This window comes from Zootoca vivipara, chromosome 11 (assembly GCF_963506605.1).
Source record: "Zootoca vivipara chromosome 11, rZooViv1.1, whole genome shotgun sequence".
NCBI lineage: Eukaryota > Metazoa > Chordata > Lepidosauria > Squamata > Lacertidae > Zootoca > Zootoca vivipara.
The window spans coordinates 27235431-27261599 of NC_083286.1; the positions used below are offsets into that span (position 1 = coordinate 27235431).

The 26169-nt window shown below is 42.3% G+C and overlaps 2 protein-coding genes across 3 annotated transcripts; one reads left to right on the forward strand and one right to left on the reverse strand.

The window, feature by feature from the left end:
• The first annotated feature begins 3961 nt into the window (after nt 1-3961).
• SPATA9 (spermatogenesis associated 9) lies at nt 3962-11268 on the forward strand. Its single transcript, XM_035100298.1, has 5 exons — nt 3962-4022; nt 4530-4618; nt 8171-8398; nt 10071-10166; nt 11041-11268. Exons 1-5 carry the CDS (start codon nt 3962-3964, stop codon nt 11266-11268), a joined length of 702 nt encoding a protein of 233 aa, XP_034956189.1.
• A 4872-nt stretch (nt 11269-16140) lies between these two features.
• Nucleotides 16141-24624, reverse strand: RFESD (Rieske Fe-S domain containing). 2 transcript variants are annotated; one of them, XM_035100286.2, is made up of 4 exons: nt 24520-24624; nt 19235-19415; nt 19105-19139; nt 16141-17571 (listed from the first exon to the last, which is right to left on the reverse strand). In XM_035100286.2, the coding sequence occupies exons 2-4, from the start codon at nt 19410-19412 to the stop codon at nt 17302-17304; spliced, it is 483 nt and encodes a 160-aa protein (XP_034956177.1). In that variant the 5' UTR covers nt 19413-19415; nt 24520-24624; the 3' UTR covers nt 16141-17301. The 2 variants fall into 2 exon arrangements, with proteins under 2 accessions (XP_034956177.1, XP_034956176.1); XM_035100285.2 differs by lacking the exon at nt 24520-24624 and adding an exon at nt 21013-21509.
• Between the last annotated feature and the right edge of the window lie 1545 nt (nt 24625-26169).

Consider the following 26169-nt stretch of genomic DNA (forward strand, 5'->3'; position numbering starts at 1 on the left):
ATTCACTGCTGCTCATCTAGGGAAATCATATTATGCTGAAGAGTATATCAATTTTGTAATCCCAAACACTGCAAAACCAAGCAGTATATATGCTGGTGTTTATATGTGTCACCCAGTCAGCCAGCTCTCAAAATGCTTCCTTCCCTCCCATTCTCAAGTGGGAAACTATGTACTGTATATACATTTTAGCATGCAGAGTCTGCACTGCATGATATTATAATTTCAAGGAACTTTCCCTGTTTTATATGCATGCACATCAACATAGGAGCAAGGGGCAGATCTGAGTAGCTCTGCCCCTGATGTCCCCTGCTCCTTCACCCAGACTCTATAAGTCAGCATGACTATCTGAATGGAGGGGAAATGCGGGGAGGAGTCTTCTGGGGTCTTCTGGGGAGGAGTGATGGCAGACTATTTGATTGCTGACACTCATCGGCAGAGATAGTTATGTGGTGATTAAAGGTAATCAAGGTATAAATCTTGGTTACCAAACTCCCTGAATGGAGGGAAACTTCACAAGTATGTGCAGGTTGTGTGTGTACAGTTTGTTATACCACATCCGTTAGAAAAGGATATAAAAATCCTCCCACATTTCTCTCTCAGTAAACCTAATCCTATTATAACAGTCATAGTAATTTGCATGAATTCCCTTTTAAAAGAACTGGGACAGGAGTTTAGGGATGATTCCTGGAGAAGCATGGGTGGTGAGGAGGGGCTCCAACAGAAAACTAGTTGTAGCTGTTGATTAATCAAATCACTCTGTTAAGTCTTATTACTCCTAGAGGATTCCATTTATACTTAATATTTCTTCACTAAAAGCCATGTTACTGACTTACAAAGAAGAAAGATAGCCAGTGCAAAAATGGAGTCAAAAAACACTTAAGTAAAAGCAATGTGGTGTCTGCGAGGCTCATTTTATAAAAAGTAGCTTTCAGTGAAATACGGTCACCCAGTACACGTGATAAAGCTTACAAATCCTAAAAGCTACTGAATAGTTTGCAGAGACAGAAAAGGAACACACACTAAAAGCAATTGATTAATCTGTTTACAGAGAAAACTAGCCAGTTTAAAGTGCACAGGTCACAAGTTAGAACCGTTAAGAAAGTAAACAATTAACGACATAACTTACTGAGCAGTCAAAATAAACAGACCAATACACAATGGGATATTTTCCTCCTTTGCATCAATGGAGATTTCTGCCAAACATGGAAAGCAATTGAAAAGAATATCCAGATTTCTGACATGAAATACAGTATGCATGTTTAGTTCTTTAAGTAATCCCACTGACATGCAGGCCAAGACCTAACCTAGATGTATACTTCGGATACTGGTGAAGTGTGGTGAATCCTGAATTTCATCCAGTAAGAAATTGAAAAGGGGTAGTAATCAATTGTTGGGGATAAATTGGGCTTTGTCAGAGACAGCAGCCACTGCAGAGATTCAGTATTGGACCCTCAGAGAAAGTTATATATAGTATGTAATTTTGGACTCAGTCTGGTACTACTTAGCCCCGCCCCATCCCGCCCCCGCCCCATATCAGGCTTTGAAATTAGTGTGAGAACATTTTAACCAGTGGATTTCTCTTGCAGCATTGATGGCATTCGTTTTAGCGGTTAACACACAGCAGCAGCCTCTGCATTCAGAATCTACTTAAGTTTCCAAACCATCGGGCAGCCCATGTATTGTAGTTCATCAAGAGGTGATGAGGGCATGCATGACTGTGGCAAGACCTTGTTTCTGTGGGACAGATTACCTGCATACAGTAATTCAGGAGTACCCAGTGTTGCTCAGACACAGACCACTTAGTCCAAAATTGGAGTTATGGGTATGATGTGAGGACCTTTTAAAGTAGCATCCTCACTACTGCCTCTTTCGTACTAGCTGGAACAGTTTCTCCCAGAGAAGTATTGGTTAGATACAACAGGGATGGGGAATCTCTAGTCCAGCGGCTGAATCTGGGTCCCTTGGTCTCTACCCAGCAGTCAGAACTCTCCCCAGCCACACACCCTCTCCCTAGACTGCAGTCCTCACCAAGCCTGACCCTGTACCTTTTCCAGGTACATTTACCTGTTTGGAATGTGTCCTTGGGCTGTGATGTTGACACCTATTGCTTGCCTGCGTTACACAACCAACAGGTATGTTTAGGCATGGTCGAGCAGAGACTGCTAGGTGAACAGAACTGGGTATCCTGCCCACATCCTTGGATGTAAATAATTGAAAACGAGCCAATAAAATCTGATTAGAGGACTTAGATGGCTCTGCTGTTGACGCGGAGATAATGGTGGTATCAAGGCTGGAACAAATGCAAGGGTTTTTATCTGCAGAAACTGCAAGGAGCTACAGAAGATTCCGGCCCTTGTAAAGAAAGGAGGGGGAGAATGTAAAAACTCTTTAATCATGTGGGAAAGCTGTTTAATATTGTTGTTACAGGAATTCTAAGGTCTCAAATATAGAATAAATGTTGATAATTGCACAAGGTAAACACACATTTTAAAAAAATAAAGGTACCCCTGACCATTAGGTCCAGTCGCAAACTCACACATACGTAAGTATATAAAACACTTGTCCAAAATAAAATTTAAAAAATCCTTCAGTAGCACCTTAAAGACCAACTAAGTTTTTATTTTGGTATGAGCTTTCGTGTGCATGCACACTTCTTCAGATACAGTGAAATAGGAGTCCCCAGGCACTTATGTAGAGAAGGGATGGGGAGGGGGGTGGGGAGGGGAGGGGGGATCACTCAGAAGGGTGGTGGAAGTGGGTGATTGACTGACTGATAGCTGTTGATGACCGAAAACGACTGCAAATGGTTTTGCATGAAAAAGCAAGGGTTGAGATGGCTGAAGATCGCTTATCATGTATAATGAGATAAGAATCCGATATCTCTGTTCAAACCAGGTCCCTCCATGGTTTTGAGCTTGGTGATAAGTTGTAATTCAGCAACTTCTCTTTCCAGTCTATTTCTGAAATTCTTTTGTAGTAAGACAGCTACTTTGAGATCTTGTATAGAATGTCCTGGGAGATTGAAGTGTTCTCCTACTGGTTTTTCTGTCTTCTGGTTCCTGATGTCAGATTTATGTCCATTTATCCTTTGGCGTAGGGTTTGGCCTGTTTGTCCAATATAGAGAGCTGAAGGGCACTGTTGGCATTTGATGGCATACACAATGTTAGAAGATGAGCAATTAAATAGTCCTGAGATGGAATGTTGGGTGTTGTTGGGTGAGGAGTTGTTTAAGATTGGGTGGCTGTCTGTAGGCAATGAAAGGACTCCTCACCCACAATAATACAACCACCAGACAACATGGACACTGGTACCAGAGCCTGCAATAAACCCAGATGCCAACTTTGCTGCCACATACACCCAGACAACATCATTACTGGCCCCAACAACATCCAACAATAAATTGTAATATGAATATACCCAAGGCAGAGTAGGCCACTAAATTTTCTTAAAGTGAAACTTGCACACATTCCATCCAACATTCATTTTAAAACTAAAGGGAGGAGACTTTGGAACTTCTAGTTCATTCTGAAACAGAATTCCAAGAATGTTAGGTTCTGTATAACCCAGAAACAAGAGCACTTTTTTCCACCTTGCTCTTCAGCTTTTATGCTAGTCTATCAAGGACCATAAACTCAAGAAAACATTACTTGTTGTTTCTGTGGTGTAAAAAGAAAGTCATCTTTTTTTGCATTATGTTATTTTGGAATGATCGTATTTGAAAGTCCTGGCGGTTGAGACTACAGTGATTGGAGGCGGGGGGGGGGGGCTATTTTCTTGTGTACACATGATGTCAGGAGTCAAGGAGGCACTGTGCTTAAGAGGCACATTGTGTTCTCACAAAGGTTTATTGCCTTGGAGGTGGAGATACACATAAGTATGGCATATTGTCATTTGCAGCCTGAAATATCAGCTTGGTTAGACTAATTTTAGGAGCTGTAGACAGACACCAGGGCATGCAGGATGTCTCTCAGGCCAATTGGCTGGATATGTGGAGAGCTGGTCAGGAAATTTGCTGGACAAGGTATGAGCTACTCTGTGTGTGAGTTCTCAAATCCTGGATTCAGAAAACACTGCCTTCTCTATACCTTTGTACTTGATTTTTTAAAAAAATCTGTTTCTACCAGATAGGCCAGGGGTAGGGAACCTCATTCCTGGGGGCCAAATATAGCCCCAATGCCTCTCTGGGCTGTGGAATTTTCCCCATGCCACACCCCTTCTGCACCAGCCATGGCCCTCGCTAGCCCTATTCCATACATACATGTTTTTGCCTAGCTAGAATGCCTTTGGTCCCACCTACCACTAGCACATGGTCCTTGAAACGTTGGCCATGTTGGTTTATGGCCCAATAGAATAGAATTTTGCTAATTTAGATCAGCCAGCAATTGGCTGGACAGCAAGCATAGTTCTTCGTTCTGATGCTGCAGACTTGCTCCAACCTAAATATTTCATGTTTGAACAATGCTTACACGATAAGTATAATTTTGAGAACAGGGGCTTTATTATTTTTAACTACTGTTTTTCAATTCAGCCCAGATAATACAGAGAGTCTTCTTGGAAATTATAGATGAGATTAGGGATGAATTCCCCAATTTACTGAGACTGACAAGCTCCAACCAGGTAATGTTTCTGAACTAATACTAATACTATTTCACTATTATTTGAAAGTTAAGTTTCTTTATACAATAGTCTGTTAAAGATTGCATTTATTGCAAACTCAGCAAAGTTTCAGCTAAATGTTTTACTTATACCACAAAGTTATACACAAAGTTAGAAAAATAATTAATATATTCAGGGGAGACAAGTTTTGGCATAGCATACCTCCAGAAACCTGCTCCACATATTTTTTTTCTTTTTAGTATCATTTTCATCCAATGATGATAAAAACAATGTTATTACTAAATCCCCAAAATAAGCACACCCATGTGTGCATCTATTGAGTTTTGGCTAATTTATCCAAGTAAGCAGGGTTAAACTGATGTTTCTAAAGCAGTCTAAAGATCTATGGCATACAATGTTCTTTAGTAAGGAGCCCAAGGGTAGTAATGCTACCGTAATTCCCCCCCCCCTTACTGGTGTTTCTGTGAATAATTGTCTAAAATACATGTCAACTTGGTGCATTTGCTGGAATGTTGGACTAGGAAGGACCAGGGTTCAAATTCCCACTCAGCCATGAAGTCCCTGGATGACAGCCCTGTCACTGTCTCTCAGCCTAACCTCCCCCACAAGGTTGTGGGGAGGGAGAGATCCATTTATGCCATCTTGAGCTCCTTGGATTAAAAGTGAGATATTAATATAATAAATGAATGAATGCCAGGGCAAAGATGCTTGCAGATCTCATCATATATTCATTGTCCCCCCAATGGCAAACTATACTACATCAGCAATAGGGCCCAGTGTGGGAATGTTGAGGATAGTAGGAGATAATGTTGTTGTTGTTTAGTCGTTTAGTCGTGTCCGACTCTTCGTGACCCCATGGACCACAGCACGCCAGGCACTCCTGTCTTGCACTGCCTCCCGCAGTTTGGTCAAACTCATGTTCGTAGCTTCGAGAACACTGTCCAACCATCTCGTCCTCTGTCGTCCCCTTCTCCTAGTGCCCTCCATCTTTCCCAACATCAGGGTCTTTTCCAAGGATTCTTCTCTTCTCATGAGGTGGCCAAAGTATTGGAGCCTCAGCTTCACGATCTGTCCTTCCAGGGAGCACTCAGGGCTGATTTCCTTAAGAATGGATAGGTTTGATCTTCTAGCAGTCCATGGGACTCTCAAGAGTCTCCTCCAGCACCATAATTCAAAGGCATCAATTCTTCGACGATCAGCCTTCTTTATGGTCCAGCTCTCACTTCCATACATCACTACTGGGAAAACCATAGCTTTAACTATACGGACCTTTGTCGGCAAAGTGATGTCTCTGCTTTTTAAGATGCTGTCTAGGTTTGTCATTGCTTTTCTCCCAAGAAGCAGGCGTCTTTTAATTTCGTGACTGCTGTCACCATCTGCAGTGATCAAGGAGCCCAAGAAAGTAAAATCTCTCACTGCCTCCATTTCTTCCCCTTCTATTTGCCAGGAGGTGATGGGACCAGTGGCCATGATCTTGGTTTTTTTGATGTTGAGCTTCAGACCATATTTTGCGCTCTCCTCTTTCACCCTCATTAAAAGGTTCTTTAATTCCTCCTCACTTTCTGCCATCAAGGTTGTGTCATCTGCATATCTGAGGTTGTTGATATTTCTTCCGGCAATCTTAATTCCGGCTTGGGATTCATCTAGTCCAGCCTTTCGCATGATGAATTCTGCATATAAGTTAAATAAGCAGGGAGACAATATACAACCTTGTCGTACTCCTTTCCCAATTTTGAACCACTCAGTTGTTCCATATCCAGTTCTAACTGTAGCTTCTTGTCCCACATAGAGATTTCTCAGGAGACAGATGAGGTGATCAGGCACTCCCATTTCTTTAAGAACTTGCCATAGTTTGCTGTGGTCGACACAGTCAAAGGCTTTTGCATAGTCAATGAAGCAGAAGTAGACGTTTTTCTGGAACTCTCTAGCTTTCTCCATAATCCAGCGCATGTTTGCTATTTGGTCTCTGGTTCCTCTGCCCTTTCGAAATCCAGCTTGCACTTCTGGGAGTTCTCGGTCCACATACTGCCTAAGCCTGCCTTGTAGAATTTTAAGCATAACCTTGCTAGCGTGTGAAATGAGCGCAATTGTGCGGTAGTTGGAGCATTCTTTGGCACTGCCCTTCTTTGGAATTGGGATGTAGACTGATCTTCTCCAATCCTCTGGCCATTGCTGAGTTTTCCAAACTTGCTGGCATATTGGGTGTAGCACCTTAACAGCATCATCTTTTAAAATTTTAAATAGTTCAGCTGGAATATCATCACTTCCACTGGCTTTGTTATTAGCAGTGCTTTCTAAGGCCCATTTGACTTCACTCTCCAAGATGTCTGGCTCAAGGTCAGCAACCACACTACCTGGGGTGTACGAGACCTCCATATCTTTCTGGTATAATTCCTCTGTGTATTCCTGCCACCTCTTCTTGATGTCTTCTGCTTCTGTTAGGTCCTTACCACTTTTGTCCTTGATTATGGTAATCTTTGTACGAAATGTTCCTTTCATATCTCCAGGAGATAATATATTGATTAAATATTACCCTTCCTCACTCATGCTAGTGAGCTAGTAGCAGAGGACATTCCCTCCCTTGTACATTGCAGGAAGCTAGTTGATGGATTTGTGAGAATCATTTGAGTTAAGCAATCCAATCTGACTTGTCCAGATTGGATTGTTCCTGGTAAATCCCCTTTAGTTCCCTCTTAAAAAGAATAATGACACAACAGTCTTCCTTTTAAAAGTACGGTAATGGTAATGTTTACTACATTCAGTTCACTGTATGGTCCTGGAGGCAGGCTTTATCTTGTAGTTACAGATACAGAGAAAAATGTGGGTTCATCCTCTGTGAGGGATGAGCCCATGTGCTGCTGGCTGAGAGCCTGCGGACAGCAAATGGCAAAATGGTATAAGGTGGAAAAGGGAAGATGGCTGCTTGACCAGCCCTTTTGTAGGGTCTGCTAGGGCCATGTCCATATACCTGGTCACACACAGGGGGAGGATGCTCCAGACCAGGTGTGACAGTAAGTCCTCCTGGCTGGAGCAACATTCCCCTGGGTGCCCACTCTGGACAAACAGGAAATGTTGTATTTGACTGCTTCAGTGATGTCACATCCCACACCCAGAGGCATTGGAAATAAGGAAGATGCCACCAGTTGCAGCTATCTCACTTCACACTTGGCTGTGGCGTACCAAGTGTCTGAGCTGTACAGTTTCCAGTGGGATCACCACCTACTACCACTCATTTCCTCCGTTCCCCTGGTAAGGGAATTTCGATGGGAGGAGCATGTTTTGGAAGCTAAGCCTGCTGAAATTCATCTAGACAACTGTTGAAGGTACAGGAGCCTTGTCCTCTTTCACATCTGACCACATCACTTTCCCTTTTTCCCATACACATAATGCATACTTAAAAGTGGAATGTGGAATTTTCATGTGATCCCGAATGCTCTACCCAAAGGTCTTAATAATGCATCAAACTGCCTTTCTCTGTTCTAGACCTCTCCCTCCCCAAGTACCGTAATTTTACTATTTTTTTCTCCCTCCTTGTATTGACTTATATTTCAGGACAGCAATCGCACCGTGCAGGAGTCTAGGTCTGTTGTGGCAAGAGTGTTCTATTCCGCTCATGCGGTAATGATTAGGAATGGGCTAACTCACCTCTCCCGCTCTTCAAAATCAATTGCTAAATTCGTGCAGCCACACCTCCTCCGAAAATTGACAGACCTGCAAAGGGTATCACACCGTCTCTTGCAGAAACTGAATGCTCCCAAACAACCTCTTTATAAATTGAAGGTAGGCAATGAGTGTGACTCCCCCATCTCATATTTTCTAAGTGAGTTCTAAGTGAATGTATGAGCGATTTTCCTCAGCACCACAACAGAGGATGAGAAGGTAAAATTTCCTCCTCCATGCCATCTTGAGATTCTCATAATTATAAGCCGCATCAGCTGATGCTATTTGCCCTAAAAATGTTAGGTGCAAATACCTTTTTTTTTAACATTCACATAGCTTGATCTTCCTTGTGCAGACAAGGATTCAGTATAAGATTCAGTATGGCAGCTTCCAATGTTCCTGTGATAGCATATTACAGCACAAACAAAAAGGAATCTTGTGGCAGACTAATAGAAATATTGTGGTATAGGCTTGTGGATTAGAGACTAGTGTTTTGTGCATATTTGCTAGAAACTAAGTCCCACTAAGTTTAAAGGGTTTACTCCCATGTCAATATGCGTAGGCTTGTAGCCTTATGTTCTATTGATATCAATGGAAACTATTTCCATGAAATATGTTTAGGATTTACATAATCTACAACAGGGTGGTACCTGTCAATTTGTGGACCTGATCATTCCCAAGTCTTCCCCCCCCCCAAAAAAAATTTGTCTGGGGCAGCAGCGTGTGTGTGCGCACAGAGAGTTAACGAACCACATCAGGGGCTCTGCATGGAAATATTTAGGAACTGTCTAGCATGTGGACATTAGATTGTTATCCATGTTGAGCTTTATGTCCCATTGATTTAAATAAGGAAGATATAAGCAAGTTCTTAACTCTCCCATTCAAACCAATGGAACTTAAAAGTGAATGGATCATGGATACCAAACTGCAATATGGCAGAAGAATGAATCCCTTGACTGTGAATCCCAGCGTGGAGTAGTGGTTAAGAGCGGTGGACTCGTAATCTGGTGAACCGTGTTCGCTTCCCTGCTCCTCCACATGCAGCTGCTGGGTGACCTTGGGCTAGTCACTCTTTTCTGAAGTCTCTTAGCCTCACTCACCTCACAGAGTGTTTGTTTAATGTTTTTTTAAATAATTAAAACCCCATCTTTATTTAACTTCTTTAAAATATAACAAACACAAACAGAAAAAGAAATTTAAAACATAAACAAAAAATAGAAATTCAATCCCTCCTTCCTAAAAAAAGGATACAACATAATATAACATACATAAAAAATATACAGATTGTAAAAGAATTAAAGAGAGCAATAAAGAAACAAAAGGAAAAAATTATTTAAAACTTAAAAACGACTTCCAATTGTTTGTGTATCACTTCCTTCACCAATTTCCATTCGCTCGCTTTCCTTAATTTACTCATACTACAACCCTAAGGGGTTTTGGCTTACACCACCTTTCAAATACATCACTCTATGTGTATCTTAATTTAGGCAGATCACCAATTTTGTTTCAATACCCTCTTTGTTCAAATAATCCTCCACATATTTCCACTCATTTTTTTATTTTTTGTTTGGGAACATTTCTTATAGTAGCCATCATTTTGGCTAGGTTCAAAAATTCAACTAATTTAACATGCCAATCTTGTATTGTTGGAACTTCTTCCCCCTTCCATTTCTCTCACAGAGTGTTTGTTGTGGGGCAGGAAGGGAAAGGAGATTGTTAGCCACTTTGAGACTCCTTAAGGGGAGTGAAAGGCGGGATATCAAGTCCAAACTCTTCTTCTTCTTCTCTACAGGATAAATCCATGTTCCTTTATGATGTCATTTCCTATCCAGCGAAGACCGCCCTCAGTGGTGTAATGTGCATTTCTTATGCAGCACTAATTTATTTGGTAGGTTAGTAAATACTGTTCTTTCTGGTCCTTCTTGTTTCGTGCTTCCCCTTCCCCTCAGCAAAGAATTGAAGCCATGCATTATTCTTCAATTACTGTGCACACTTTTAGTGCACATTACCAATGCCCAGCTGTAGCTGGCTTGCTAGCTGTGACCTTTCCTCGACCAGCATTGCCTACCTACAGTAGCATATATACAGGTAACCTGTAATTTAGGTTATTTGTATTGCACTCTGCAAAGGGCAGCTCTTCACGACAGTCCAGAAACTGCCACTGGCACTCAAGCAGGATCAAGTGTCACTCATCCTTGAACCTCAAGAGGATGATCATCCAACTGCCAATATGCCAACATTTATTAATGTTCATGAGAAAAATGTGTTGACCATATGCAGTATTGATGGGATGGTTCAAGGGGTAGGACAACACACACACATACACACAGCATTTTAGGCTGAAACCAGTCCGGAAATTTTCAAAGTGTGAATCTGCTCACCTCATCCCCATCGCGATTCTATCCTTTCCTCCAGGCATTTGATATACAGTGGTACCTCGGAAGTCAAATGGAATCCATTCCGGAAGCCCTTTCGACTTCCAAAACGTTCGGAACCCAAGGCGCGGCTTCCAATTGGCTGTAGGAAGCTCCTGCAGCCAACTGGAAGCTGCGTTGGACGTTCGGGTTCCAAAGAACATTCGCAAACTGGAACACTCACTTCCGGGTTTCGACTCACAAGGCGTTCATGAACCAAGGTACCTAACCAAGTAGCCTACTCGCTATACTGCAAAACTCTCTCTCTTAAAGTTAGGCAGAAATGCAGAGGATTCCAAACCTTTCCGTTTCTTTATGCCAAAAAATGTACCTCTTATGTGTATACAGGCACTCTCCATTAATAAAGCACTGGGAAGAATTAAAAGCATAATTGAAACAGACAAGAGCTCCAGGGAAAGCAGCAGTGATGATCTCGATGCAGATGGATTTCCCAGAGTCAGGGCAACGGCAAGCGACTCTGCAACTTCCTTCCCACACGAAGTATCTTCAGAGTTGATTAAGGAATCACCAAGCATCCATACACTACTTTTGAAAATAGATAATAAAAATGAATAATAATGCTCCCTTGTATGGTATACATAGCTGTAATTTTTCTGCTTGTGCACTGTTTTATTTCAATACACAAATATGTGAAGATAGTCTTCATTTTCCATTACTCAAGCAAATGCAATTTACACACACACACACACACACACTACAGATGAACGCAGGTTCCACACTGTAAATAGTTTGGTATGTTCCTTCTCTAGTAGAAATAAACCAAATAACGGCTTGTCCATGTGTATGCTCAGTACCACATTTCATGCAATAGTTTCAGAATGTCTTAATCCTCAAAACACTGAATACCATTTTGATAGAATCAACAGGCATGTTTTTAAATAGATATTACAAAAACAGGTCAATGGACTTATGCAAGAAAAACAAACATTTCCAAAGTCTCATTTTTTCACCATACATAATTTGCCAGTATCTAATTATTAAGGTAGTAAAAGTAATATTAAAAAGTTGAAGAATGACTAACATTTTAATTACTAGTTGATAATTGCAAGGCTATTTTGGAATTTTTGACAGCAAAATAGCTGCCTATGTATGTATATATGTCACAATTCCTATTATTTTCCTAAGCACACTCATAGCTTCTTTTGACTGATCCTGTCCAAAAGGCATTTAGTTTTACAGTATTTTGTCTTTTAACTCGCTCTTCCAGTATGTATGCAATACAGTACAGAGCTTTCCTTTGGGCTTGGTTTAAAAACAAAGTTCAATCGTACACTAGAAAATGGTTTCAGAACTCTGAACTCCAGAGAAGCGTCATCAAATTAAGGGCAGTGCAGGAATTTGGTTATTTTCTTTTCCTTCTCAATTGTCCTTGTCAGTCAGCTAGCCACATACTGTACAGGAAGGGCAAATTGCTCCCAGCAGCTCCACCTACACAGCAGTGAGTGCCAGGCTTATCCAAAGCTACTGTGTAAAAGGGGCTTTGTTGCTCACAAACTCTTTCCTGTGCAGAGTTTCTCGCTACTGGAAGAAAAGGGCTCTGTTTGCAGCTAGGAGAGAAAGGGCAGATTTCTTTACTTAGCAAAAACCCCAGACCTGATTAAATGTTACAGATATGTGTGGCTGCTGCTGCTGCTGCTGCAAAGTTTATCCTTTGTGGTGAGATAACTTTTGAAAGCTTTTACAGCATCTCTGCATCAGTTCCAGCACCTACCAGGGATTTGCAGTGGTAGTGTGGGGTTGGCAAACACAGTAGGATGGGTTTTTAAATACTACATCAGCCACATAGAAGGGCGCCACATGGTATTGCTTTACATTTTGATAGGGGTGCCAGGGGTGCCAACTTGAATAAAATATTGCGGGGGCTCAGATAAGACCCTCCCTACATAATCAATCACATGGTGTGGTGCATGCACACCATTTGAATGGCAATGTCCATCAACCTGGGGGGTGGCGGTCCCCTCAAATATTTTATTGGGGAGGCGAAGGGGCCCTAGCCCCTAGGAGTTGACTCCTTTGCCATCATCAATTGCCAGAGTTTCCAAGGACCAGGAGAAAGCAATCTAAAGACCTGCCAACCACTGGTTGGCAAGGGAGAAAATGCATTACGTGGCACATAAGAAACTACAATATGCTCCCTGAATTGCTTTTAGCCTTTCCTTCTGTATTTTCAGCGAAAGTTTCATAAGTATTTCAATAGACTTTTGTGATGCATTGCATATCTAGAAACGAAACTGACAAAGTAAGAGTTAAATACTTAACATTCCTCAGAGCATGGCTGTACCTAGGTAATATGCATAACTGAGTAATTGCACATCTATTAAGACAAGAATAAGCATGAAAAAATGCCAGTGTGTCAAATCCTTGAGCATCATTTCGTGAAAATGAAACCATTATCTGAGAAGGATTATGTGTCTCTGTGTTAAAGATGAGTGATAGACTTCTCTAAGTCATGGTCCTCCATCCTTTGGCAAGTATTTTCTCCCTTTTCTGGAGTCCACTCTACCAATTTGGACCACCCAGGTGTTTATCACTGCATTAGCTTACTGTATCTCTCTCACTCCCCTTCATGGATCAATGCCTTGTCGTGGCGAAGGGGCTTGAATAACTCAGAGAAGCTATGAGCTATGCCATGCAGGACCACCCAAGATGGACAGGTCATAGTGGAGAGTTTTGACTAAACGTGATCCACCTGGAGAAGGAACTGGCAAGCCACTCCAGTAACCCTGCCAAGAAAACTCCATGGACAAAGACAACAGGCATATAAAAGTTATGACGCTGGAAGATGAGCCCCTCAGGTCGGAAGGCGTCCAACATGCTACTGAGGAAGAGCGGAGGACAAGTACAAGTAGATTCAGAGCTGATGAAGCGGCTGGGCCAAAGCCGAAAGGACGCTCAGTTGCGGATATGCCTGGAAGCGAAAGGAAAGTCCGATGCTGTAAAGAAAAATATTGCATAGGAACCTGGAATGTAAGAACCATGAATGGAGGTAAGCTGGATGTGGTCAAAAATGAGATGACAAGAATAAATATCGACATCCTGGGCATCAGTGAACTAAAATGGAAGGGAATGGGCGAATTCAGTTCGGATGACTATCATATCTACTACTGTGGGCAAGAATCCCGTAGTAGAAATGGAGTGGCCCTCATAGTCAACAAAAGAGTGGCAAAAGCTGTAATGGGATGCAATCTCAAAAATGACAGAATGATCTCGATACGAATCCAAGGCAGACCTTTTAACATCACAGTAATCCAAGTTTATGCACCAACTACCGGTGCTGAAGAAAGTGAAATTGACCAATTCTATGAAGACCTACAACACCTTCTAGAAATGACACCAAAGAAGGATGTTCTTCTCATTACAGGGGATTGGAATGCTAAAGTAGGGAATCAAGAGATAAAAGGAACAACTGGCAAGTTTGGCCTGGGAGTTCAAAATGAAGCAGGGCAAAGGCTAATAGAGTTCTGTCAAGAGAACAAGCTGGTCATCACAAACACTCTCTTCCAACAACACAAGAGACGACTCTACACATGGATATCACCAAATGGGCAGCATCGAAATCAGATTGATTATATTCTCTGCAGCCAAAGATGGAGAAGCTCTATACAGTCAGCAAAAACAAGACCTGGAGCTGACTGTAACTCAGATCATCAGCTTCTTATAGCAAAATTCCAGCTTAAACTGAAGAAAGTAGGAAAAACCACTGGGCCAGTAAGATACAATCTGAATCAAATCCCTTATGAATACACAGTGGAAGTGAGGAACAGGTTTAAGGATTTAGATTTGGTGGACAGAGTGCCTGAAGAACTATGGATGGAGGCTCGTAACATTATACAGGAGGCAGCAACGAAAACCATCCCAAGGAAAAGGAAATGCAAGAAAGCAAAATGGCTGTCCAACGAGGCCTTACAAATAGCGGAGGAGAGGAGGCAAGCAAAATGCAAGGGAGATAGGGAAAGATACAGGAAACTGAATGCAGATTTCCAAAAAACAGCAAGGAGAGACAAGAGGGTCTTCTTAAATGAGCAATGCAAAGAAATAGAGGAAAACAATAGAATGGGGAAAACCAGAGATCTGTTCAAGAAAATTGGAGATATGAAAGGAACATTTCGTACAAAGATTACCATAATCAAGGACAAAAGTGGAATGGACCTAACAGAAGCAGAAGACATCAAGAAGAGGTGGCAAGAATACACAGAGGAATTATACCAGAAAGATATGGAGGTCTCGTACACCCCAGGTAGTGTGGTTGCTGACCTTGAGCCAGCCATCTTGGAGAGTGAAGTCAAATGGGCCTTAGAAAGCACTGCTAATAACAAGGCCAGTGGAAGTGATGATATTCCAGCTGAACTATTTAAAATTTTAAAAGATGATGCTGTTAAGGTGCTACACCCAATATGTCAGCAAGTTTGGAAAACTCAGCAATGGCCAGAGGATTGGAGAAGATCAGTCTACATCCCAATTCCAAAGAAGGGCAGTGCCAAAGAATGCTCCAACTACCGCACAATTGCGCTCATTTCACACGCTAGCAAGGTTATGCTTAAAATTCTACAAGGCAGGCTTAGGCAGTATGTGGACCGAGAACTCCCAGAAGTGCAAGCTGGATTTCGAAAGGGCAGAGGAACCAGAGACCAAATAGCAAACATGCGCTGGATTATGGAGAAAGCTAGAGAGTTCCAGAAAAACGTCTACTTCTGCTTCATTGACTATGCAAAAGCCTTTGACTGTGTCGACCACAGCAAACTATGGCAAGTTCTTAAAGAAATGGGAGTGCCTGATCACCTCATCTGTCTCCTGAGAAATCTCTATGTGGGACAAGAAGCTACAGTTAGAACTGGATATGGAACAACTGAGTGGTTCAAAATTGGGAAAGGAGTACGACAAGGTTGTATATTGTCTCCCTGCTTATTTAACTTATATGCAGAATTCATCATGCGAAAGGCTGGACTAGATGAATCCCAAGACGGAATTAAGATTGCCGGAAGAAATATCAACAACCTCAGATATGCAGATGACACAACCTTGATGGCAGAAAGCGAGGAGGAATTAAAGAACCTTTTAATGAGGGTGAAAGAGGAGAGCGCAAAATATGGTCTGAAGCTCAACATCAAAAAAACCAAGATCATGGCCACTGGTCCCATCACCTCCTGGCAAATAGAAGGGGAAGAAATGGAGGCAGTGAGAGATTTTACTTTCTTGGGCTCCTTGATCACTGCAGATGGTGACAGCAGTCACGAAATTAAAAGACGCCTGCTTCTTGGGAGAAAAGCAATGACAAACCTAGACAGCATCTTAAAAAGCAGAGACATCACCTTGCCGACAAAGGTCCGTATAGTTAAAGCTATGGTTTTCCCAGTAGTGATGTATGGAAGTGAGAGCTGGACCATAAAGAAGGCTGATCGCCGAAGAATTGATGCTTTTGAATTATGGTGCTGGAGGAGACTCTTGAGAGTCCCATGGACTGCAAGAAGATCAAACCTATCCATTCTTAAGGAAATCAGCCCTGAGTGCTCACTGGAAGGACAGATCGTGAAGCTGAGGCTCCAATACTTTGGCCACCTCATGAGAAGAGAAGAATCCTTGGAAAAGACCCTGATGTTGGGAAAGATTGAGGGCACTAGGAGAAGGGGACGACAGAGGACAAGATGGTTGGACAGTGTTCTCGAAGCTACGAACATGAGTTTGACCAAATTGCGGGAGGCAGTGCAAGACAGGAGTGCCTGGCGTGCTATGGTCCATGGGGTCATGAAGAGTCGGACACGACTAAACGACTAAACAACAACAACAACAACATCTCTCTCACTCATATGTATACACACACACCACACCACACCACACCCCTACCCTCTCTCCCTACAGCCACATAGAGGCATACCTAGTATTCAGCCACAACACACACCGATTGCACTCTTCTCCTTGCCTGTTAAGAGAGGCATGGCAAACTACCAAGGAGTTCAGCTTTTCCAGGATATACCTTCAGCACAGTCAATTTGGCCCCAAAGCAGCCTGTCACTTCCAGATGATACAAGGCTGAGCTGGCTTCTAGCCAAGTTGCATTAGGCAGAAGCTGGGCGCCCTCCTGTCACCCTCCTGCCTCACTTACAGGCAGATCTATGCACTGCTAAATAACTACACAGCTGGAACAGCCTTCAGGAATTCTTGCACAAACCAATACGAACTTTGGCTATCATTTTGAGAAGGACTGGATTAAGGGCGAGACAAAGAATAAAAGACTCCCAACAATAACAAATCATATTAGCACACAAGCACAACATCTCCAATTATATTGATAACATTTGTCCATCATGATAGTTTTAAAACATCATTTTATATTTTGGAAGCGAGAGACACTTGAAGGCTGGATCAACATAAATCTAACATTTTGATTACTGGCAAAATTAATCTATTATAAGCATACTATACTATATTCTTCTCAAAGGCACAAATACTTCTCTGATCGACTCCCTTTTTAGAGAGAGACTGGAGCTCAGTTTCATACCATCACTCAGAAGCTGAATGCTCTTTAGACAGCAAGGATACCATTCACATTCATTGTTATTTTAAAGCCATTTCTATGAAGCACAGAAGATGCTATTTTTTCTTAGGAGGATGTATAGTCCTATTGTGTATATTAGCATAATGATCAGAATCTATATTGTCATCTGTATCTGAAAGAGTCACATAAACATCGCCGCTGTCCACAGTAACTCTATGAGTCCTCTGTTTTACTCCTTTAGACTTCCATGTGGGTTTCGGAGATTGCTCCATGGGGTTTATTGCTTGATACAATCCTTCACCTGTTGCCAGGGTTATTTTATACCTGTGCCAGGGGCAAATAATGCATGGCTGTCCGTTGATATCCTAAACACACAAGGGAAGGAGGGATGAACAGATGGGGGGGACACACAAATAAAATAATAATGATGATGATGATGATCATTACACTGAACATGCCCCCCACAAAATCCTTCATACCACTATAACAGGAGTATAAAGTTCCTGTTTTTTAAAAAGCATATAAATGTAACAAATAAAACAAATAAATATCTGAAATTTCACAAAACATGGAAATTTCAAGTGTGCAAACTCCTGGAAAGTGTCCCTTAAAGTTCATTGGAAAATAACTTTAGCACTGGTTCACTCTTAAGGACACCCGCCTTCTGAGATTCCAAGGGCAGGCAGCCTTAGGAATGGCCATCACAGAATAAATTATAACAATGCTTTCTACTTCATTCTGCATTGCAGTAACACAGTAGCCTCAGATAACTAGAACTCTTACCTCACCAACTGAAATTTGGTTTCATCAGTTGAAATTGGCGCAGTTAAAGGTTTTTGCTTGGATTCCAAGTCTGGTCTCATTTGCAAGAATATCCTATGAGCATAATTCTGCTAAAACATGCTCTTGCCAGTGTACAGGGGGAAGATATTTTTGTGTGTGTGCTTATTACCCCTTGCAGTTGCTCCTGCTCTCAGAAAATCTGCTGCGGAAGGTGGGGGGACCACCTGGAACAGCAACCGGAGGGAGGAGGAGTATCCGTAAAAATGGCCTCCCCAAACTTCTGCCTACATGATTCCCTACTGTAAACAGGGGAGAACCACAGGCTGAATGAAGGCCTCCAGGCTCTCTGACCCCCACGACTCTCCCTAGACCTCATCCCTCACCACCCCTCGTCCACATCCTGCTTGAATGCCTTTGCTTGGCTGAAATAGGCCATTGAACTGTGGTGCCTCTTGCTCACTTGGGTGGAAGATGAAGAGCAGTTTGTGTGTGTCTGTGTAGAACTTAAGTGACTTTTGTGTGGTTGAAATGCAGCCGAATGTAGAAAGGTGAGTCTCACATTAACTGCTCTGCCTACCCACCCCCAACCCTCCGGCTCCACACACTACTGGAATGTGGTACAGGGTAATCCACAAGGGAAGGAAGTCCCTTTTTTTTGGAGGAGGGGAGATTTCCCAATGGATCTAAAGTCTTTTGTTAACACAGCAAGCCCTCCCATTTGTGGAAGGCAGGTCACATACATTTAAAGCACTATGGTACCACTTTAAACATGACTTTCCCTAAAGGATTCTGGGAGCTGCAGTTTGTGAAGGGTGTTGAGAATAGTTAGGGGCCCCTATTCTCCTCCCAGAGCTACAACTCACAGTGTGGTTTAACAACCAATCCCTGTTCACAGGGGACTCTGAGAACTGCTATAGCTATATATGCTGCAGCCAGCTAATACAGGGCGAGTCCTTTAAAAGAGGCCCGTGGATACAGAGTACACATGTCCCAGGGGGCTCTTTTAAAAGACTCACCCTGTAAATGCACAGTAGTATTGCATTACTGTAGCATTATGTTAATAGTATTCTTATTTATCAGAGGGTTCTGAATGAGGAAGTACTGTATTTACATACCTCTATATCTCCTTCATGTAAGGGACCTCCTGTATCTGTTAAAAGAACAGAATATGAAATTAGAGCAGAGGCTCAAACTAGCTAACGTTTAAAGTTGTTCCGAAAACACTATCTTCTGAAAAATTCTTACGGTAACAGCGGCAATCCAGAGCATAAAACCTTCCATCGTGATAGAAAACAACAACTTCTCTGTCATGGATGACCGCTGTTGTCCTTCGTAGTTTTTTAATCTCATCTTCTCTGCCAACACAAATTGGACTTCTGTCTTCCTTCTTTTTAGACGTTTCAACAGAGCTGTCCTCATTCATATTCTGAAAGCAAGAGAAAATGCGCTATATTACTTAATATGACTGTCAGAAATAATCATGTTGAGGAAAGAAAATCACAACCATTACTGGCCACCATTTATAGCAGAACGGTAGGCTGGTGCACAAAGAACTTTTGTTGCAAACAATGAGGTATACAGGTGTACCTCAGTTTACGAACTTAAACCGTTCCGGAAGTCTGTTCTTAAACTAAAACCGTTCTTAAACTGAGGCGCGCTTTCCCTAGTGAGGCCTCCCACCGCTGGTGCCCTTCCACTGTTCGGCTTCCGTTCTTAGACCGAGGTAAAGTTTGCAAACCAGGACACTACTTCTGGTTTTGTAGAGTTCGTAAACCGAATAGTTCGTAAACAGGGCTGTTCTTAAACCGAGGTACCACTGTATTTATTTTATGTGGATCAAATGGTATCCTCCTATTTCAAACATGATATGGAAAGAGTGAATAAAAATAAAACAGGAGTAGTACATCCTGTTCGGCATTTGAAAACCGTAAATTTGAAATTTACTGTAGACTATGTGTTTTAAAAAGAGGGATTGATCCATTCATGTGTGTGGCGATCCATTCTGTGAACTGGACAATTTTTACCCTATCTTTTATCCACATATGGTGGTGTGAAAATTTTAAAGGTTATCTGATCTATGTGGTAAGTTGTTGAATGCAAATGGCTTATCCTGTGAGGACAGTGTCACAAAGATCAACTCTTAAAAAAAAGTCCTCATCTGATGGCCAGTATATTGAGACAAGTAGCCCTTGTTCATGGCACCAACATAGGAACAACTTTCCACAGCAATAGCGGAATGTTAATCATAAACTAAATGAAGGGTGGAGGTTTTGTGTGTATGAACATTTTTCTTTTCTTTCCTGAAAGTCTGTCCATTTTCATTCTGTGACAACAGGGTATTATTTGTTCAAAGGTATGCAAAAAAACCTTGATTTTTCAACTTGTCACAAGTTCTTCTGAGGATGCAGTGGCAGCCAAAAACTAAGATATAAAGCATATAGGACAACCTGGAGGGGAAAAAAATTCACATTCATTTTGCCATCAGTGACAGCTGTGAATTTCTGTTGTATAATACACAGTTCTTGGTTTGGTTTGGTTTTTTAAAAATAGATTCATATTGCACAAAAATGTGTTTTAAGAGCCAGAACAGATAGAGTATTTAATGATTTTCTGAGTGCTTAAAGCTGCAATCTAAGAGACAGTGGAGTAAATTGCATAACTGTCAGATCTTCAGTCACTGTGTCTCGTCTTCGGTCTTAGCTTCTAATACTTTCCAGCTTACAAACCAACCCTAAATGAGCCCCAGTGAGTTCAATGAGAACTCACTGCATTAGGCATGCATAGAATTGTAGAATAAGATAAAAGGAAATACTTAGCAGCACAAGATGAAAGAATACATATAATTACAGGCAATATCTTCAACTTTGGCAATAGAATGTACAAAATAGTACAAAATAATACATATGCAAGAGAGAAAACAAGATACTTTCTGAATCCACTTTAATTGTATTTCACGATCGGAAACACCTTTAAATGAAAAAGTCAGTGGCACTGCATTTAAAAACTAATGTTAAGAATGGTACCTGTGTGGAAAGTGGCAGATTCACATTCCCAAGGAAATCTGAAGGGTGATCCTCTAAGACAGTAGTGCGGCAAACAACACAGAAGTTGTATTGTCACAGAAATATAGAAGGAAGATTGTAAGAGGTGGGTGAAAGTTCTGAATCATCAGCTTCCAACAGTCACATCCACCACATGTGCCTTCATACAGAGCAGTTCTTTACTGCGAAAGACGTTTTCGTAGAGCCTTCACACAGTGACGTGAATTGGGAGAGGATGCATCCTGCCTGAGCGGATAGGAAAGTTAAGAACCAGGCTGCACTGAACCGATAAGGACATTTTAGCTCCTAGGGAGTTCTGCAATCACTTGTTCACCTTAAAAGTAACCCCTAACCTAAAGTACAGCAACTAGATCTTTTAGAGTAATCAAATGAAATTTTATTACGGATAATGACCAAAGTCTGCAATTTTATTGAGACAAGTTGTTTGTTGCTTACTGTCGTAACAAAATGTATCTTCTGTACCATGAAAAATAAATAAAAACATGGTTTGTAAAATAAAAAGTAGCCCCAAACTTCCCTCCTCCAGGAACGCTGGATCACAATGATGAAAATATTACTCATGTCTCAGGCTTAACAACAACAACAACAACAACAACAACAACAACAACAACAACAACAACAACAACAATTTATTTGTACCCTGCCCACCTGACTGGGCTTCCCCAGCCACTCGGGCTGCTACTGTTGCCCATGATCAAGGGTGGATTTTCACCCCCACCCACCCCAGTGCTTTATTTTTCTGATAAAACATCCTGTTTCCTAAATTCATTAGTAACAATGAATAGAGGCCAACTATAAATCCAATACAGTGGTACCTCAGGTTAAGAACTTAATTTGTTCTGGAGGTCCGTTCTTAACCTGAAATTGTTCTTAACCTGAGGTACCACTTTAGCTAATGGGGCCTCCCGCTGCTGCACGATTTCTGTTCTCATCCTGAAGCAAAGTTCTTAACCCGGGGTACTATTTCTGGGCTAGCGGAGTCTGTAACCCGAAGCGTCTATAACCTGAAGCATCTGTAACCCGAGGTACCACTGTACTAGACAAGTGTGGCATTTTCAAAGTTTTTTTTATTTGTTTATGAAATGCAATAAGCATGAGGAGCTTAGAGCACTCTCTAGGGGCATCAGAAAATGTTATGATGCAAATTATCCCAGAAAATTCACATCACTGACTATGACCTGCCAATCTTGTACAAGTCAAAGTGGTGTATAAACAGTACAACTGAACTTTGTTTGAGAACGCACTCTCAGCCAAACATGCATATATAGGATCAGGCTGCAAAAGGCCTCCATTCATCCCAGTTAAACAATACTGCCCCAAGCAACATCAGAACCCCACACCTTTTGCAGACATAACCCCAGTGAGATGAATGGGCTTCATGCTATCACAGAAGCTTTGAAATATTTAATCTATGCAGTTCCCAGCACACAGATACAATCCTTATTCAGCCACAAGCAAGTGGAATCTGATTGCTCATAGAGGTGTGTAACTCGTAGCAGCGTCTGTGTAAATTGGCCATAAAAACTCTCAGTACGGAGAGAGTGTAAAAGGATTTCAGTTGCAATGGGAGAAGGCCAGCTGTGGACACTTGCCAATGTCTATAGCAAATTCGATTAACTTGTGTTTCCCAGCTTTCATTCTTCCTGTGAGTCACCCTTCCTACTGCCAAGCAGACTCTTAGCTGGGAACACTCTGAGATTTGTGATGAACAAGGAAAGAACTGCCTGGAAGTAAACATACTGGCACAGCATCCATAGAAGCATTGTGTTCAGAATAGAGAAATGTGAAGAGGGAGGGGAGAGAACCACCTAGTAGTGGTTTGAGATGCCAACTCCACTGCGATGCCATGGCAATCCTTACTGTTAATAACTAGATCTTACCCCTCTCTAGGGCAACCACCTGAAAGAAAGAAAGTGGGTTCTTCTCACTTGCACATGTTCATTTATTTGTATGCACATTTTAAAAAAGTTGTCCTCTGCCTAATATCCAGCTTTAACTAAAAATAAGCCAGATGGCTTAGATGCCAAAAGTCATGCAAGTGGGTTTATTGCATACTTATTAAAATGTAAAAAAACCCACAATGTGTGGGATTTATATAACGTGAAACACACAAGCATCCTTCCCAATTTACAAAGCTTTCGATAAATCTATGGAATAAGATAGGAAGTGGGGAGAAGTATTAAGTTGCCACTGAAATCATGTAAAGCTTAAAAGATACATTGTGATAATCACAGAATTGTAGAATTGGGAGGTCATGTAGTTCAACCCCCTGCAATGCAGGAATCTTTTGCCTATGTGGGACTTGAACCCCCAAACCCTGAGATTAGGAGTCAAATGCTCTACTGACTGTGCTATAATAAAATAATGGGCACAATTATTTTTAAAAAAATCAAATCAAGTAATTTAGAAAAATGTATCATGGCCATAATCCAGTCTCTCATTAGATTATCTTCACCCACTCCTGTGTGTGCTGTTTTGGGGTGAGGGGCTGTCCTTCTACTCACTTCCCCTTCTTTCTGACAGTTTTACTACAAGCAGACAGCTGTGGGCAGCTAACAGCATTCAGGAAGTAGAGCCTGGATGACCATACTCATGGTCATTTGTATCCTGTGTATCTACTTAAAGTAGACCACTGGAATTTAATGGGCATTATGATAAAGGATTCACTGCCTCCTGCTGTTTTTGCAGTACATTTTTAGAGTAATTGGCTAGAGTGGTTATATAGCTAACACTGATCCACAACTTTGCTGTACTGTAAATTACAAGTGCCTAACAGTCAGGAGTAGCTCATACTCATTAGAGAATGCCCATATTTTTTTTGAAACACGAGCAAAGAAACCTGAGACCCTTATCGGTTTAGTTTAGCTCCTCGCGGCAAATGTAAATATAAAATTTCACCCATGCTACACAGCACTCTTAACAATCAAGCTGCATAAATCTACCAGGTTAAATGCACTGTTTAAAATATCCCTGCTTCTTTGAATAGGTATCACTTTTCAAATAATATCACGACTGCAAGATGTAGTACGTATGTAAACGGGAGTTACACAAATATATTATTTGAAAGGCGTGCGACGGATCCACACGCTACGGAGTGATTTATTTCCATTTATACTTCACAGCTTCGGAACCAGGCATTCTCCTCCCGCCGTACCCAATTTGGTAGCAAAGCTCAGAAAAACGTCGGCAATTAAAGACGATATAGCACTGATAACAACAACCACTAGGCGGCGATCGACACAAAGTCTTCAAGCAGCGTAGCCTTATCGAGTAGGCAACACGCATGTGCACGAGCTTTATCTCCAAGCTCAGACTGGAATACCCAGCAGTCACCGCGCTCCTTGAGACTACAACTCCCGAAGGTCCTTGCGCTGTCACCCCTTTCCCCCAGCCTCTCCGTCTCCCTTCCTCTCGCGCGTTTTATGTGGGCTTAGGGGGAAGGGAAGTGGCTTCTTGACGTCTACAAACCTGCTTAATGTGGCCTAACGCTGCAGCAGCAACCAAAGGGCGAGACCCACGAGTGAGGCGCCACCGCAAATCGCTAACTGAAGAACCGCTTTTGCTTCTCCACGGCGTCGGTACGTCATTAAAACGCGAAGGGAGAAATGCTATTGGACCGCGAGGTGTCACGTGATAGCGGCTGCACCACCTTTCCTAGATCTAGAACGCAGACCTAAATTCATGCTGGCAGAGGGAGCAGTCCATCCCCCCTGAGCGGAACGTACTTCTGAGTCAATATGCAAAGGGCTGCGCTGTTAGGAAAGCCGTAAAAGCGTTGGAAAAATAATAATAAAGAGACACCATATGGTAATGCCGTCATATAATATAAAACTAAAATAAAACCTACATAAACTACCATATCTATATATATAAAAATGTAAAAGGTCCATGTTTGTGTTCTATGACGTTTCTCCACAACTGCTTGACTGATTGCGTTGAAATTTGGACACGACGTCACATGCGAATATCCGAGGGTTTGTATACTGTTTGTGTGGACAGATGTCACACCTACGGCAGGTAAAGCAGGTAAAACCCACTGTTTCCGAACACAAAACTCAGTCGGGGATGCTGGGAGTACAGGAGAGGTTGCACAACAGTGGCCTCTACCAGCGGCTACACTGGTACTGCGGGTAGGAAAGCTTTCCTCTCCACATCTCCGCTCGACTTTGCAGACTAGGCTGAGTAGCGGTGGGGGGTCTCATGGGTGGGGGATGGGGGAGGAGGGGGGAAAGGTCATGGGTCGGGACAGGCTGGGGCCAATCACAGGGATGAGCTACAGCAACGCATGGCCGGGCCAGCTAGTAGCATATATACAACACAAAAAACAGCGACAATTTGTTGTTGGCAAAGGACAGCTGGACATAAAGGGCCCCATTACCTTCAGCCTGGCGTGCTCTGGTCCATGGGGTCACGAAGAGTCGGACACGACTAAACGACTAAACAACAACAACCTTCAGCAGCTTAAGGCCTCATCAAATCCAGCCCTGATCACACTTGAGGAGCAGCACAAAGGATGGGGGGCATGGGCATAGCAGGGACAGGGAGCAACTGCTCCCTCAAACAAACAAATCTAAAAGTAGAAATAATTAGAATGTTTGAAATTGAAATGCCCACTGAGGTCACTTGGATGATGCTGTGGTGCATTCTAGCAACGCAACTGGCAACCCGACTGAGGGATAGTGCTAGACAGAGTATGATGACAGGTGAGTGTCCTGCCCCCCCAACATATATCCAGGCTACGCCCATGGGTGGAGGAGTGGGTAGAAGAGGGGCTGTATCCCCTCCTCTGCAATCATGTGATGGTTGGGGCCAGAGGCAAAAGTGGGCAGAGCAACAGAGGTAACTCTTTAACTTTGTACAGTTGGCTACACTTCGGCCACATAAAAGCCAGATGTTTCCACATACCTGCACATCTCTCTCCATCCAGGCAAGCAAGAGGCATTGTCACAATTTAAGAACACGTGTCAGACATGCCCAAACATAGCTGCCAAGTTTTCCCTTTTCTCGCGAGGAAGCCTATTCAGCATAAGGGAAAATCCCTTAAAAAAAAGGGATAACTTGGCAGCTATGTGCCCAAAGCACTAGACAAGGGTACAGAGCACAGCTGATGGGGATGGA